The 17572-nt window shown below is 37.3% G+C and overlaps 1 protein-coding gene across 1 annotated transcript in view; it reads right to left on the bottom strand.

Moving 5' to 3' along the window:
- LOC128862813 (cell adhesion molecule Dscam2-like) overlaps nt 1-17572 on the bottom strand; it is a 187089-nt gene that overhangs the window by 148780 nt on the left and 20737 nt on the right. Inside the window, 1 exon segment of the mRNA XM_054101566.1 lies at nt 10196-10343. Within this exon segment, the coding sequence (XP_053957541.1) occupies nt 10196-10343 (148 nt within the window).

Here is a 17572-nt window from a genome sequence, read left to right as displayed (position 1 = left end):
TGAATCTGATAAGCAAGGCGAACGTCATCACCAAACTGCGCTTCCATTTGAAATAAGGTAACTATAGAGTGTGCATATTTTGAATTCCTAGATTTTTCTAATATCTTGGTCAGAGTGCACAATTTAAACATGTTAACGATTGAAAACTATTTTCGTTTCAGGTACAGAGGAAAGAAATCTCCAGATGCGATGGTGGTATAAAAACACCTTTGAAGAAGAGGAAGACGAGGAAACAGAGGAAGAAGGGGAAGGCACAGATGAAAATCCAGAATATCTGTTGGACGAAATAATCGATCTCTCTGATGATGATGACGATGACCAAGACATTAGAGAGAGCAGTGATGTTGATCCACAGCCGCCTGCTAAACGGCAGCTGGCCAAATTATTAATTTAATTTATTTTATTTTTCTACTTAAAACTTTTCATTATTAACATTTCAAAATTATATTTTTTCCATATTTTTATATTTTCTTTTTCTATGTTTCTCTAGCAATAATTTGGTTTTTACAGATTGAAAAAATATCAATTAGTCGACGAGTTATAGCCGAAAACCCATATAAACAATATACTGAAAATCGGCATTTGACTACAAACTTCGAAGGCCGATTAAAAAAAAATTCGAACTAACATAAAAAAACGGCGCGATACGGGTCTTCTAATTTCGCCTCTATTTTCACCCGCCACTCTCAGAATGGACCTAATTTTTGCTAACCTGAATTTGTTCCACAGTGTTATATTATATATTATATAGTATATAGAGAGAAACGTCTCTCAGGCGGACACTCACCGTCAGTTTTGTCTGTTCAAGAAAGGTGACCACGCAAAAGAGAATAACTTCTTCCGATACATAAAATTTGGTATAGAAAACAAAATGCCCCCACAATGGAAGTGTTCGTTAAAAGAAGTTTCACAGTATGTAGGTACGTCTCTATTTAATAACCAGTTTGAGTTCCACAAACTCTTTTCATTTTCTTCAATTATAATTTGAGCAGATTAGGGGCTTCTTGTTGAAATACACGTCGAAGCAGTTACCTTCTCTCACCCCCTACAATTGTCTCCCATTATCGGTTAATGCCGTCGACAGCTTTCGACTTTTGTAGCCTCATCAATCACATAAGTACAAAGTAAGCTTGGCGGTCTTCGTTTGGTTAGTCACCAAATACAAACAAAGCTCTATAAATATAAAAAGAGCTTTAGTGACTTGTGTCTTACAGAAAGGGCAAATCTAGGCTTTCCTAATGAATGTTGGACATTTTAAAGTCTTGTTCAGTTTGGTAGCTCTGTGGGTTGGCGCCATATGTTGCTAAAATCAGATTGTTAAATTTTGTGGAAGCAAGTACACTTGCGTGGACTTCTACATACGGAACCATCCTCCGATGACGGTGACAATATCCGATGAGGCACAGTTTGCACGTTGGCGGTGGCGAGTATCGTAGGCGATGGATCGATGAGCTGTATGAGCTTTACGACGACATAGACATAGTGCAGCGAATCAAAATCCAATGACTTCGTTGGCTGGGTCATGCCGTTCGAATGGATACAAACGTTCAGGTTCTGCAAGTATTCAATACGGTACTAGCTGGTGGTAGCAGGAAGAGGAGGTATCCTCTTCGTTACAACGATCAGGTCGAGTAGGACTTGACTTCACTTGGTGTATCCAACTAGCGCCGGTTAGCACGGAAAACGACTGGCGTGCTTTGTTAAACTCGGCCATAATCGCGTAAGCGATTCAAGCGCCAAACAAGAAGAGGAAGAAGTACTCTTGTTTATAGTTTATATTGGGTGTATGGTCAAATATCCGTTTGAGCCCGCCCAAGAAACCTCTTTAAATAGCTCAGTGAACAGAAACGCCAAGTAAATCAATTGAAAAATATTTGAAAACGATTTAGTTTTGAGCTTTAAAGGGCATTAATTCAATGGAGATCAACCGAAAAATGCATGAAATAAAAAGAGATTTTTACCCCTGCGCTTTTAGTGTCGCGTCCGCACTCCTACATTCCTACGATAGTCGGCTGTACGATAGCAGAGCACTCCGCCTATGCAGTTTCGTTTCAGCACCATTCCTTACAGATGAATGGAAAATGTTTTACGTTGTTATAATAACAAAAACAAGACATTCCCACTCTTAGCACATCAAAGAACGCAATTATCCCTAATCCGATCTTTGGCAAGTATTACAAACCCTCATCAATCCTAATTCAATTTTCTTTCATGGTACCGACTTCAAAAGCTCTGATCGGATTTAACCTCCAATTGCTCAGATTATGGGGACCTTAGAGTTCGTAGTTTCGTTAACAATGGTATCCTGCAAGGAAAGCAATGCGCTCCTGCCAGTGGGTTGGTACAATGCATTGAGATTGATGGCTACAAAGATATTTCTATCGCATGGAGATCTCTCTCACTAAGATTTAGCTAATATATTTCAGTAGGTGGCGCGAAAGAACCATCCCTCGCACCTTCAGAACTTGATGATACAAAACTGAATGTCAAAAAAATTACTAATTGATGCAACTCTGGGCAGTAGGTTTCATTGGTAGCAAAACGCGACATCAACAACACTCTTTACTTTCAAAAAAGCGGTACATGAAAATTCTCACTTAGTGCAGAACAACATAACACCTTGATTAAAAAGTTCCCGTAACAATCGCCAGATGACGCTGAACAGAGTTTTGTTTCTTTCTTTGTTAGGTGACATTTGTAAGAGTTACGCCATTTTGAGTACGTCTACCTCTGCGACGTGATCTCGATTTTCTTCGGTTTGATAACGTCGAAGACATGATTTGCAAGGCTGGCTCCGACTCAGCAATCATTAAACGCATCATTACCGAAGACGAAACGTGGGTTTGTGATCCACACAATCCAAACATCAGGCGAGTGAGGAGAGAACTCAAAAAAGGAAGCGATGCTTACGGTTTTTATGGATTACAACGGTATTGTACACCACAAAATTCTGCCAGAAGTTCAAACAGTTTATAAAGACTATGATTTGGGTATTAGAGACGATTAAGAAATGCAATTCATCGAAAGCGAAAATATTTGTCGGAAAACAACTCGTTGATTTCTTCACCATGATAACCCACAATGCCGAGCCCCTGTCCACGTTTGAGGAATAAACCTAAAACTTTGAATTTTCTGAACATATTCCGGGAGCTTTTTGATCAGGATATGATATGATATGCACGCGTATATATAGCCATTCTTTGTCCAATTTTACGCTACGGATTTCTAGTTCTGTGCCTTACACTAAATAGCACTTAAACAACTGTAAAGGATACAACGAATTGTAGAGTTGCGCAAAAAGTAGAGCCCTTAGCTTCATCCCTACCAGAAGCGTTAAGCTCATTCATTTAGTAAATGGTGTGGTTTGGTGAGTTAGATGGCATAGCACTATGGTATTAAACTGATGTAGGTGCCGAAACGTTGAGGGGCAATGCAAATCCTTTCAAAAAGCGATACTTTAGACTAAATGAAATCATATAACTAATAACCACCGCGGGCTTACTTGGCCTTTACATGACTAAAGTGTGTATGTATATGCTCTTGTGCTTATTGAGGACTTAAATTTCGTTTATTAGAAGGGCTTTTACAGGTCAATGTCTGATTGGCTCACATGTCATGTGATTGAGAGTGAAGCCATTTCACTATTGGAGGTACAAAGAAAAGCAAGAAAATATAAATGACTTATTTGCCACTAGCCATTTCTAACTAAGGACACGAATACTACACATGATCGGCAAACGTTGCTGAAGAGAAGCAAGACCAAATATCATTAATAAACAAATAAAAAAGTGATCCCAAAACACTACCTTGCGGAACCCCAGAGCAAGCAACGAATGGTGGAGACCTACCATAGTCGATTACAACAAAGCAATGGCGATTGAGCAAGTGAGATGAGATACAACCTAAGAAGGCTGAATGGAAGCCTGATTGGAAGCCAATTCAGGCTAATTTTTTAATTAATAATTACATGGGAAACTCAATCAAAAGCCTTAGCGAAGTCGGTATGAACGGTGCCAACCTGATACCCTGATTGAAAGGCAGCGATACAATCATCCGAGAATTAGAAACTGTTAAACTACCCGGTAAGAAAATATGCTGCTCCGGACGCACCATATTATGAAAAACGACTTCAATAAGTTATAATCAAAGGTGGATCCAACACAAATTACTAAGCTCTAAATTATAAAATAACGCCAAGAATTCTATTTGTTTATTTTAAATAAAACACCATTTCCCTTTCCATAGATTTTAGTTTTCTTAATAATTAATTTGAGTTTCATGAAATATGTTCTCATTTCTGGATATTTTTAAGGGCTTTCAAGGCCCTGTCAGAATTTCCAAAAAATTGAATTTTTGTTTTGCATTTTCTTAAAGTATAATATCTTAAAATTATTGTGTGAAAATTTTAAGTGAATCCAACTAATACTTTTCGTGTTATTCAAAAATTACCAAAGGGCGCTCCGGAGCATTCGAGAGCAAGCAGCAAAACTTTAAATGCGTTTTTCTTAAAACTATGTTTTTTGAACTGGTCATCACTATAACTTAAAAACCGCTTGGTAGATTTCAATAAAATGTATACTGTTTTTGAAAAACATAAAAGAACTCGTGCCTGATCGAAGGTTCTTTTTTCAAAAATTTCAATTTTCTTTTAACATTTAATTTCGAAAATCAAAAAAACAGTTCCTGAGGCCGCCATATTGTTAATTTTGACAAACAAAATTCTCTATTAATAAAACTAATTTCTCTCGTCCGATTGAATTTAAATGAATCTCCATGGATTTGCGATGATCACGGCAAGGGAGAAACGGGCTCCACAAACAGCGACAACTTTTACAATTATTATTTTTTTTTTTATTTTGCTAAAGTCAAGTCGAACATAATATATGAATGCAATGTTTTTATTTCTGTAAAATAAAGCAATTGACTAGCAACAAAAAATTATTGGAAATACTCATTTTTTTGGGCCTCTGACTACCCCTAACCTAACCATTTATCATAGAAAGTTTAAATATTAAAACTGATAAAAAAGTATGAGAAATTTGCTTTGTCTTATAATTTTTTCATGTGGCGCTATGTTGCTCACCCCCAAATTCTTGTCACATAATTATATGGGTATCAATTTTGGCCATTCAGAATGAGCTTTGAGGTTGTATGTATTTGTTGGCATGTGTATGTATTATGAAGAATTTGATACCGCCAAATTTACCCAAATTAGATTCTCCAGCATTAGGTCGCACAATGAATTCCCCATTAGGCATAAACACTTAAATGTTAAGCTGTCTCAAAGTTTTAAAATTCGTTTTAATTATGCATACACATACATACATACTTATATGTGCAGCATATTGGCGCACATTGCGGCATGTGTTCGAGCGAAGGATTTGGCTTGAATGTATTGAAAGGGTATACAAAAAGTTGCATACTTAAAAAGCGCGCTAAAAATTTTAAGCGGTTGGAGGTTGGTTGGTTGTTTATTTATTCCTTTTTAGTTGTTTTTGTTTTATGCGCAGCTTACAGAGCGCTAAGCAGCAACTCGGTAGCATTCAAATCTTTAAAGCCAACAACTCTGGCACTTCAGCAACAACAAAAGCGTAACGTAAGTAAGCAAGAAGCTGGCAAGATTATTGGCAAATAAAGAAAAATATACAGCAGCTAACATAACGGAGAGGGTAAAACGCCATAAAAAACCAAAACGCGGCAAACAAGCAAAAACAGTAAAGGAAGTCGAGGCTAGAATACGCGAAACAAAACAAAAACGAGTGCTTGGGCCATTTAAAATCGGTTAAAATGTAGGGTTCGGCTAAATGCGCCCATATATATGCTACATTTTGAGTGTTGCGCTCTGTGTGTTTGTCGCTCGAGTGTAGCAAACGACTTTTTTGTGTGCATATGTGTATGTGTGTATACACAAAAAGGTCGATGCAAAGATTACTTTGGCCGTTTTAGTTGTTGTACCGCTCCGTTTCTTTGCAGCCTTAACACAGTTTCGCAAGTTGCTACATTTGCCCTATTGTTGTCCATATTTTCTACCCCTGCTAACGTTTCGTTGTTAGTTTCATCTGATTCTTCAGGATGGTTACGATAGATCTAAGGTATTTATGTACATATATAGTAAATACGATACACACATACCTACATACATGTACAGATTTGTTCACAATAGCAGTAGTGCGACAAATTGCAAGAAATTTGTTTATATTTCTTATTTTATTTAAAAAAATTTTAATTTAAAAAAATTCTGTCTCTAATTTTTTTTTTTTATAAAAATATAGTTCAGACCGCAAAAAAACACACAATTCGAAATTAAAAAGAACTAAAAAAATTAAAAAAATATTTAAATTTTGTTTCTTAATTAAATTAGTATGAAAATTTAACTAATTAAAAATTTTAAATTGCTTTTTTTCTAATTTATTTCTTTCTTAGGTTTTTAAACTTCTTTTTTTTTAATTTTTTAATTTTTTTATTTTTTTATTTTTATATTATTTTTACATTTTTTTTAATATTTTATAAAATTATATTTCATACTACAACAAAAACTTAAAAAAAGTATATACAACTCTTCCGTTTTTTTTTTTAGTTTACATTTAATTTCTTTTCTAATTTTTTATCAGAATCTTTAGACCAATTTCAAGAATGCAGTTTATAGTTCATTGAATTTTGGTAGGTTCCAGTGCAAAGTGGCTCAAAAATCGCGTTGATTTATGAAAAAAGTTGTTTGCTTGCGGTCCTGTGCATTTTCTCTATATAAAAAAAATTTCGAGCTTCCGTTGTATGGAAGAAAATTCGAAACACCATCTACAGGAATAATTATCAAAACTCAACGCGAATTTTTAATTTAATTAAACGCATTACTGTAAGCCCAGGAAATTTTTTTTGAAGAAAATTTTTTGAATTAGTTTTTAGTTCTGTAAAAATTTTGAAACTTTGAATTATAATTTTTTTGTTGGTTTGTGTGTCAACTACTATATTTTTATAAAATAAACAAATAATTTAGAAAAATTTTTGAACCCTTTATTTAATTTTGTACAAATTTGAATTACATAGTTTTTTTTTGTTTTTCTTTTTGGATTTGAGCACTAGTATAAAAAAATTACAATAAAGAAATATGTCGCGCTGCTGTTATTGTGCACACAGATGTACATGTACATATATATCACATATTCACTTATATCTACTTGTACATACATCTACATAAATATATATATTTGGTTACAGCTGGTTGCCATTAACTATTTATTTCGGGTCAAAGTTTCTGGTAAATTAAAATGAGAATTTTTAACCGAAATTTATGCGCACACTAAGAAAATATTTTCACATAGTTAAAGCATTTTGCCTGCAAATGTTCGCACACAAGTATGTATACACACACACATACATATCAGTGTGCGTTTGTAAGCATAAGTATATGTATGTGGAGGCTTTGGAGTCAATTATCCCTTTGTGAATTCTTATAAAAGTAGAGAAATGTGAAAATGAAACGAACATAAAATTATATGGCTATCATGAAAGAGTTTCTGGTGTTTATTCGGAAATTTACATTTTCCTGCCGCATCTTTATTGAATGAAAAGAGCAAAGGAGCACATCTGGAAACTGAGTAAGATAATTTGAAAGCTAAGAAAACTTGAAGGCAGTAGGCAGATCTTTGTAGTTTGTTGAAGTGCGCTTGAGCATGAAAACATATTGCTTTTCAAAGTAATTTTAAATCTGCTATATACGGGTCTAATTACATGTCTATGCATGGATGTATGTATGCGAGTGTGTATGTATGCATGTTTGCAAACTTGACAGAAAAGATTTCAGTACACACAGTAAAAAAATTTCAGAGGAATATGAACTTTTCCGTCAATTTAGACTGAAAAATGAATTTTTTCCAAAGGAAATCCACAGGTAATTCTCAAAGCCTTAAGGGGTTAGGGGATTTCAGAATTTTCCAAAAGCTGGATTTTTTGTTTTTATATTTTCTTAAAGTATAATATCTTTTAAAATATTTTGTAAAAATTTGAAGTGAATCCGATAAATACTTTTCAAGTTATTTCACAATTAACAAAGGGCGCACTGGCGCTCCTCGGGCGATAGCAAAACTTTCAATGCGTTTTTCTCAAAACTATGTTTTTTGAACTGATGAGCACTGTAACTTAAAACCCGCTTAGTTAATAAAATTTATACTGCTTTTGAAAAACATAAAAGACTCGTACCTGATCAAAGTTTCTTTTTCAAAAATTTCGATTTTTTCTAAACAATTAATTGTCGGGTTTTTTCTAGAAAATCTTAAAAATATTTCCTGAGGCCGCCATATTGTTAATTTGAAAAAAAACTACAATCAGGCACAAGATTATCTATTAATAAAACTGATTTATCTTGTCTTATTGATTTTAGATGAATCTCCCGTAAGGGACTTCTAGAGAAACGGGCTCCACACAAACAGCGATAACTTTTACAATTATTAATTTTTTTTTTTTAATTTTATACTATGTTTTTACTTTTGTAAAATAAAACAATTGACTAGCAAAAAAATTATTGGAAATCATCATTTTTTCGGGCTTCTGACTACCCCTAACCTTTAACGGCACAAGTAATTATTACTCGCATATATACAGGCAAAGACCAAAGCTATGAGTGTCTACTACAATAAAGCAAAACATATACTTATAATCGATTACGGATAGCCGGTGGAGTTTGATGAAAGCCGCTACTACCTCGGCTGCATTATCATGGCAGATGGCGGAGCAGATGAAGACATCACCTCAGGCTAAACAAAGCAAGGGCGATGTTCGTACATATGGACTGGTTCGCAAATCTCCACACGCTCTAATCTGTGAATATTCAGCTCATGTGTGAAGTCAGTACATATTGTTGTACGGAAGTGAAACATGGCTGGTATCTAACACCATCACACAGAGGCGGCAAAACCTCTTGTCAACGAATATTCTGACCGAACAACATCAGGAACGACGCGCTGTGGAACTTAACGACTGAGGAATCCATCCTGTGGCAAATGAAAACCAGAAAGCGGCAATGAATAGGTCACACGCTGAGAAACCCATCAGATAACATCACAAGAGTGGCACTGGTTCGGAGCCCACTAAAGAGCAGAGGTCATGGTCGGCCAACGAACACTTGGAGAGATCGATGTTGCGCGAACTAGGACATACCGACATCTCATGGGACGGCGCAAAAACAGCAACCCAGTACCGTGTACGATGGAAGAGTCTTGTCGGGGACCTATGCTCCCGTGCGGAGTGAACAAGGTCATAAAAAAATATAAGCAGATGTGGGTGTGCGTAGGGTTTTTTTTTTAATTTGTAACTCCATGAAAGTTTGTGCAATCGTATCCCGTGGGACAAGCACCTGACAAGTATTGCAAATATTACATTTGATTTTAATAAATCAACACCGTTAGTTTGCGGACCCATGTTTATTAATACATTTTAGCTTCTTTTGGTCAATGAATGCAATTCAAGTACAAAAAGTTGTTTTTTAAGTACAACAACCAAAAATAAAGAATGGATTAAGAAATAATATACAATACAAAAAAATTATTAATTTGAAAAATTTAAACGTAAATTTGCCCAATTCCGTAGGTATTTTTACCTGTAAGAGGTAAAGTAAGTCTAGTAAAAAATGGTCTTCAATTTCGTTCATTTTCACCAAAAACTAGTCCAAAGTGATGTTTTGAGCACAAAAGAAATATCAGGCAATTGAGGGTTAAAAACCCGAAATGATAAAAATTAATTACTTTTTTAAAATAATTAATAAATCTTCATGAATTATATCATTAAAGTTATTGTTTCAAATCAAACTCATAATTCTTTATTGTTTTCAGTCATTTATAGGACATTCAGTTAATTTCGAAAATGGTCTAAGGCAATGCCAACTTTGAAAACAACATTCTCGAATGAAATTCTCACAAAATTTCATATTCGAAATGAAATTCGGTGAATTAAGACTAACAATATTCTTCATATAAAAAGCGGTACAATATATAATATTATTGAAATATTTTTTAATTTATTCATTAAATATCTTGAAACAAGAAATATATGACTTACACCATTTTCATAATTATGAACATATTTTATTGCACATAAAACTTTATTTTCCTAATTTTTGCAACTACTGATAAGCCACCACTCTTTCTATAATCTTCCGCATTTTCTATAATCATACCCATTTTTAACTGATCGAGGCACTTACCTGCTTTCACCACAACATCCCGGGAAACGATTGTGCCCACTGCATTAGTCGCCACACAATGATACACCGACCAATGCACATCTTGCCTGAACTCTTCCGCCTCGAATGGAGGGAAATACAGCGAACCATTGGCGAGTATGTGACGGACCTGCAGAGAAATTTATCAAAAATATAGCACAGAAAGGTGTGTGAATAATAAAACACATACGCAGAATGCAAGGAAAAGAAAATTTGTTAAAATATTACCAAATACTACCACATACATACATAGGCACTAGTACCACCAAAATGGGCAAATAGTGAAGTATGATACAGTTTGCAAAAAAAATGCGCTTTTTAATTAAGAAAAAGTTTAAAATTTTCAAGTAGAAAACCAAAGTAGAATCGAGCAATGAAAAATTGTAGAGAAAGTATTAAAAAATTGATGATATCTAATGGAGTTCATTTTGAGTAAAAACAAAACAACGGCAAATGGTAAGATGCAGCAGCAGCAGCACTTACGAAATTCGAGTAGCAATTGGCAGCCAAGGAATATAAAAAATTGCTACTCTCACCAGATGTATATGTATGTATGTATGTACAAAGAGCTCAGAAAGTTCAGAGCATTCGTCAATGAAAACCCCACCAAATGTAATTTTTGGGTAGAGAATATACATTAATATCTATTTAGATGCCAGGAATGGAAATTTTCGGGATCCTAATTTGTCTGGATTGACCCGAAACTGATGAGATTATAGGGTCTGTTGCAATTAAAATAGATTAGTAAATTGCTTTTTGAGAGTAAATTTTTATTTATTTTGATTCGAGCAGTTTTTCTTCCTATTTGTGGCCCTTCGCTCCACAAATGGAGGGGTCTACAATAGTAGCAGGAAAATAGTTGAGACAGCAAATCTCAGAGAAGGTGGCCACGTACTTGAGTCTAAGGTGTTCATCAAAAATCTTGGAGTAATTATTGACCACAGGTTGAGCTTTAAGCAGCACCTAACATACGTCAGCGATAAAGCAGCGATAAAGCAGCGAAAGCTGTACCTGCATTGACACGTATTATGATGAATACGACAGGACTTAAGCAGGCTTCTAGGAAATTGCTTAGCAGTGCAGTAGCGTCCAGCCTGGGTAGAAGCAACAAACTGCAGCTCATACATAAAAGGCATTAAATCGGTATACCGGTTATGTGCCCTCAGGGTGTGTTGCGCATTCCGCACAATATTGGAGGATGCTGTATTGGTCCTCGCGGGTATACTACCGGTTTAGCTGACTGCACTCGAATTCGGCGAAATAAAAAACATCGAGCGGATCCAGCACAGCTGACTGACCGAAAGACCGAATGGGAGCGGAGCATCCGTACGTGGCAGGAGGGATGGAGGAACTACATGAACGGACGATGGACGTATCGATTGATTCCGAATATCACCAAATGGATAAATCGAAAGCATGGAGAGATATCTACATGACCCAAGTACTTAGTGGGCATGAATGCTTTAAAGCTTATCTGCATAGATTTAAGCACGGAGACGACCCATAATGCACCTTTTGTGTCAGTCTAGTTGAAGATACAGAGCATGTTTTCTTTGTCTGCCCTCGTGTTGAGTTGGAAAGAGAAGATTTGAGTAATAGGGTTGGGAAGCCAATAATGGTTAGTAACCTAGTAGATATCATGCTTGACTCAGAAGAACATTGGTACTTTGTCAGTAATATGGCAAGAATAGTAGTTACCAAACTCATGAAGAGGCAATAGGCCGCTCCCCTCCTGTGAGGTATTACCTAACGGTCGTCCCGCGGGAAGGAAACGGAGCTGCGGTGGGTTTTTAGTAGGGAGTCGAAAGACAAATATCACATTTACCGGTTTTCAATGCTTTTTGCCACCTAAATAAAAAAAAAGTTGTATGCCGACTCCGAATGACAGATGGTTTTTAATGGCACAAATACGCGCGAAGGTTTGCCATTATCTGCCGAGGATCGACCACTATTAGAAAAAACTGTTTCTCTCAAATGGTGTTTCGTGCTAACAGTTTCAAACCTATACACTTCCGAATGGTAGATGCGGACCAACCCATTCGACTACGGCGGCGTAAAACTTGCGTACATATGAGTAAATCCAGCAGATGAGAAAAATCGTTCTGTTTCAACACCTATTGGCTGGATTGTCGATAGAAATTGAAATGTTGTCTGCCTCTATTATCCCTACTAAAAAAATTATCAGTTTCCTTTATCAGAATTACTGGGATTTCATATGACTTTCTATCAACTTTAAGTTTTGCGAACTGCTTGTTAAAGTCCGTTTGCAATTTATCTCACAGGCTAACTGCTATGGTGCTTTCTTCTGGGTATTGAAGATATCATGACCTCTACTTTTCCTATTGGAGATCGGCGTACCGTTGGTTGCAATGGAAGCTTGGCAACGCCTTGCTGGGATACCTGACCTATGCTTACTGCCAGTCAAGCTTTCTGATCTTCAGGCTATGACAACGACCCACCACCAGCAACTTCGTTCAACTGTACTAAAGATCGCTAAAACTAAAACCCTGTATCTCAACAGTACCAACTCGGAGTCGCTGGACATTAACGGGCAGCAGTTCGAGTGCGGCGGCCGCCGTAGCCGAATGGGTGGGTGTGTGATTACCATTCGGAATTCACAGAGAGGTCGTTGGTTCGAATCTCGGTGAAATCAAAATTAATAAAAACATTTTTCTAATAGCGGGCGACTCGGCTGGCAATGGCAAACCTCCGAGTGTATTTCTGCCATGAAAAAGCTCCTTATAAAAATATCTGCCGTTCGGAGTCGGCTTGAAACTGTAGGTCCCCCCATTTGTGGAACAACATCAAGACGCACACCACAAATAGGAGGAGGAGCTCGACCAAACACCTAACAGAAGTGTACGCGCCAATTATTTTTTTTTTTTTTTTAGTTCGAGTGCGTGCAGAAGTTTTGCTACCTTGGCGGGATCTGATATAAATTTTGAGCAAAGAATATGCAAAACGAAGACTGCATTCGGTATTCTCGTACCTCTATGACAAAACAGCACCATAAACGTCAGTACCAAACTAAGAATATTCAATGCTTGCGTTAAATCTATGTTGCTATTTGGGTCTATCACTTGGAAAGTTAAAGCGGCAATCACAAAACGCCTCCAAATTTTCACCAACTGCTGCCCCCGATGCATCCTTCGAGTCTTCTGAAAGCATTGAAAAATAAGCAATTTCGTGTTTCTTAGAGTTACCAATCAAGTCGAGATTGCCTGTGAAGTGCGAAGAAGGAAATGGATTGGTCACTCATATCGAAAGGATGACGACAAGGTGGTCAGATATGCGTTACGATGGCACCCGTTCCGCAAGTAGGGCCTGCAGTTGGTAGACTTTGTATAACCTGGCGAAGATTAACCGAATCCAAATTGATAACTCTCGCCTTATCATGGAGAGAATCTCGAATTATAGCGCAAAACCGTATCATATGGCGTTCTGCAGCAGTTGGCGCCCTATGCTCCACTAAGAGTTAAAGGAAAACTGCTGTGTTTGAGGGACATTTTTGATAGTTATTTTTTCGCACTCTAAAATCAGTTCTCCCCGAAATATATTACAAACTCAGTTGTTATGTAATGTCGTGAAAAGTGTTGCAAGCCCTTGAAGCTTAACCAATGCTGCAGCTTTTCTTTCCTCAAAAAGAGAGATTTTTGCGATGAAAATTTAAATAAAGAATTGTATCCAGAACTTCCGGGATTTGGATACCTGCATTAACATCTCTAAAGCATATTTACACACAGATACCCTCAGCGACCCCTACAGAGCGCTGAGCTGACTTGTGCTTGTGTTGGGTACATTGGCAACGCTTGCCAGGTTGTTGTTTCTGCTGCTGCAGTTCGAGCATTGACTTTCCGATGTCCTCGATGCTGCATTGTACTCAAAGTTGGGCTGGGAAATAAAATGATGTGAAGTTGCTACATTGTCTGACCGTCCGTTAATCTTCCTGACCAACAACACCCTTCATTTGTCTACTCGTCGAATACGTCCGCCTGCTTTTCTTTCGCCTTGCCTGCCTTGCCCGCCTACTCTTCTTTTTGCGCCTACTTGTATCGTCATCGCTGCAATATCGAAATAACTCAGGCTAGCCGCCAATAGCGGAAGTCTGGTTCAAGTGGTTATTGATTGAATTTGTTCGAAACTGACTCACTCACTTCTCCCTTCAGGTCAGGCGTAAATGATTGTTGCTTTTATTGTCATTTTGCAGCTTTTGTGTTTGATTTTCTATGGTTGTGGCAGTTGTTTCGCTTTTTGTTGCTAAAATATGTACTCGTGTATGTACATGTGTCTGTATGTATGATATATTGTGTGCAAGTTTCGAGTTTAGAGCTATCGAGGGGCCACCACCCACAACGTTTTATTGTGGCTCGATTGTGTACTGTCTTTCTGCTGGCATTAAAGTGTACTTAAACTTTAAAGTAATTTTTCATTATTTATTTACAGGAGAAAACCGATGAGATGAAATTTAAGTGAATTACTCTCTTAATACACACACACATACACACAGACTTGCTTTGGAAGAAATTCAATTAAATACGGCCGAGTTTATTTGCGTGACACAATTTGTTTATGGACGCACGAGCTATAACTCATCAAATCGTTACTGACAATGAATGCGAGAATTATTGCAGTTAATTATATTCCGCGATTTCACATTCAATGGTAAAAAAATGGGCTCGTCTATTTCAAAGTCGTGAAAACGACCCCAGCATCACGCTTCGCGATGATAGAGACCGAAAAAAATTGTCTAAAAAGCCGATAGAAAAATTAAGTTGTTGCAGTAATCAGAAGAGCTACAGATTATAAAAATTAGAGAATTGGATAGATTTATTTATTTATTGAATCCACTTTTTATAGACTAACAATGAGCCTGCACTTGCCATTACAACGTTCACCTACCCTCAAGGGAGGAGTGGAAACGGGGGGATGTAAGACAAGGCAAGTCCATCCACGTACTTATACACACAGATGGCTCAAAGCTCGAGGACAGGGTGGCCGGAAGGGTTTATTCCGAACATCTGGGGACCTCCTTCAGTTTTCAATTTCCCGACTGCTATAGTGTCTTTCAGGCGGAACTGATGGCAATAATAAAAGCCATGACACTGGTACAGTATGATGCAATACTTGGAGACGAATCGTCTCAGACGATATATACATTTTCATTGATAGCCACGCGACGATAAAATCCCACACAAAGCAGTCGACAACCTCCAAGGTAGTCATGAAATGCCTATTAATAAGATAGCTGAGTCATTTCCCCTAAAAGTAATATGATTAACATGGTAACATGGCTTCCTGGCCATTGTGATATTGAAGGTAACTGCAGAGCCGATAAACTAATGAAACTCTGTTCAACACTGAGAACTTACTGCTTAGCCAAAATAAGCATATTCTTAGCCCACTGATTGCAGTTTTAACAGGGCACTACCTAATAGGCAGTCACGCCCAAAGAATGGGTGTGCAAACACATAACTTCTGCAGAAGCTATTTAGATGAGGAAAAGTAAGAAGAAGATACGATCTTGCACCTCCTGTGCTATCGTTCAGCTCTATGTAGACGTAGATCTACCATTTCAAGTTGACAATTATTTACTGAATTGGATGATCTCCCTACTGTAGAAATTACGGATCTTCTAAAAAAATTTAAAACTGCGCACTTGTTTTAAGAGTGATAAGACAAGTTACCCGTCACAATGGACTATAAGCCTGAGTGCGTCCCACAGTGGACAACCGCTTCAACCTAACCTAACCTAATACTACTTCACAAGATCATTAACTCTCGTGAGCCCAACTACCTTCGAACAAATTCAATTCACAAGATCAGCCCGATCACTTAACCTGTATGTTATGAAATACAGTTGCCGTGTATCTGAACTTCAGTTCTTTTTGTTTGCTGTTCGTCTTTCGACCGCTCTGCCGCAAAAGATCAAAACCATCCGAAGTACATTGGGCTTTAAAAATTGACTCCTATGAACTAAGTTCCCAACATGCACGTACACATGCATAAGTATGTATAAGTTTCTCTAATAACTCTTCTCTTCCTTCTTCTTCTTGATTGGTGCGATAACCGCTCAAATGATTTTGATCGAGTTAAACAAAGCGCGCCAGTTGTTTTTTGGTCTTTCCAACGCAGAGGAGACCTTCTTCTTACTCTGCTTCCACCAGCTGGCACCGAATCGAATACTTTCAGAGCCGGAGCGTTTGTATCCATTCGGACGACATGACCCAGCCAACGTGGTCGATGGATTTTTATTCACTGCACCATGTATTTGGCGTTCAAGAGCTCATACAGGTCATTGTTCCATCGCCTGCGATACCTGCCGTCATTGAAGCGCAAAGGTCTAAAAATCTTGCGCAGAATATTTCTCTCAAACACGCCAAGGGGCGTCTCATCGAATGTTGTCAAAATTCTGCGCTTTATGATAGGACGGTCATGATGGGAGTCTTATAAAGTGTTGGTTTTGTTCGTCGAGAGAGGACCTTATTACTCAATTGCCTACTTAGTCAATTACCTTCTCCTACTTCCACTTTTTTACAAACTACTATTTCCCTTTGGCAAAACTTTTCTCTAAAACACCGCTATATTAATTTTAATTTTATATTATTATATATATATAGATAATTGGCGCGTACCCTTTTTTTGGGTGTTTGGCTGAGCTCTTCCTCCTATTTGTGGCGCGCGTCTAGATGTTGTTCCACAAATGGAGGGGCCTATAGTTTCAAGCCGACTCCGAACGGCAGATATTTTTATGAGGAGCTTTTTCATGGCAGAAATACACTCGGAGGTTTGCCATTGCCAACCGAAGGGCGACCGCTATTAGAAAAATGTTTTTCTTAATTTTGGTGTTTCACCGAGATTCGAACCAACGTTCTCTCTCTGAAATCCGAATGGTAGTCACACACCAACCCATTCGGCTACGGCGGCCTAATTTTTAGAATTAAGCTCGAACTATGTAAATAACTTATTGTTGTGGGTTTGATTAACAGGCAAACAAAATATACGTACAAAGATGAGTGACAAAGTGGAGGTGATTCCGGAAATCGTAGAATTTAAACCGCTGATTGGTAAAAATTACCGGTCATCGTTTATAGGAATCGGGAATGTCCCAACGCGGACATTTGCGTAATAATACTGGTATCCAGAAGTGGGGTCTATTGATCATTTCGTACATAGAAATTTCTTCGATTTTTATATTATAATAATTATTTTTTGTCCCTTCTGAAAGCCCTGTAGTTCATGCATCTCCTTGATTTACTCTGTTGTTTACTCCTACGTAAGCGCAACATGAACAAAATTATTCGTTTTAATCTTACAAAGCGGATCCACTCGCCGTATATACACTAAGAACAGCACTGAGCA

This window comes from Anastrepha ludens, chromosome 5 (genome assembly GCF_028408465.1).
Source record: "Anastrepha ludens isolate Willacy chromosome 5, idAnaLude1.1, whole genome shotgun sequence".
NCBI classification, from domain to species: Eukaryota; Metazoa; Arthropoda; class Insecta; order Diptera; family Tephritidae; genus Anastrepha; species Anastrepha ludens.
This window is presented reverse-complemented; position numbering and strand designations above follow the sequence as displayed.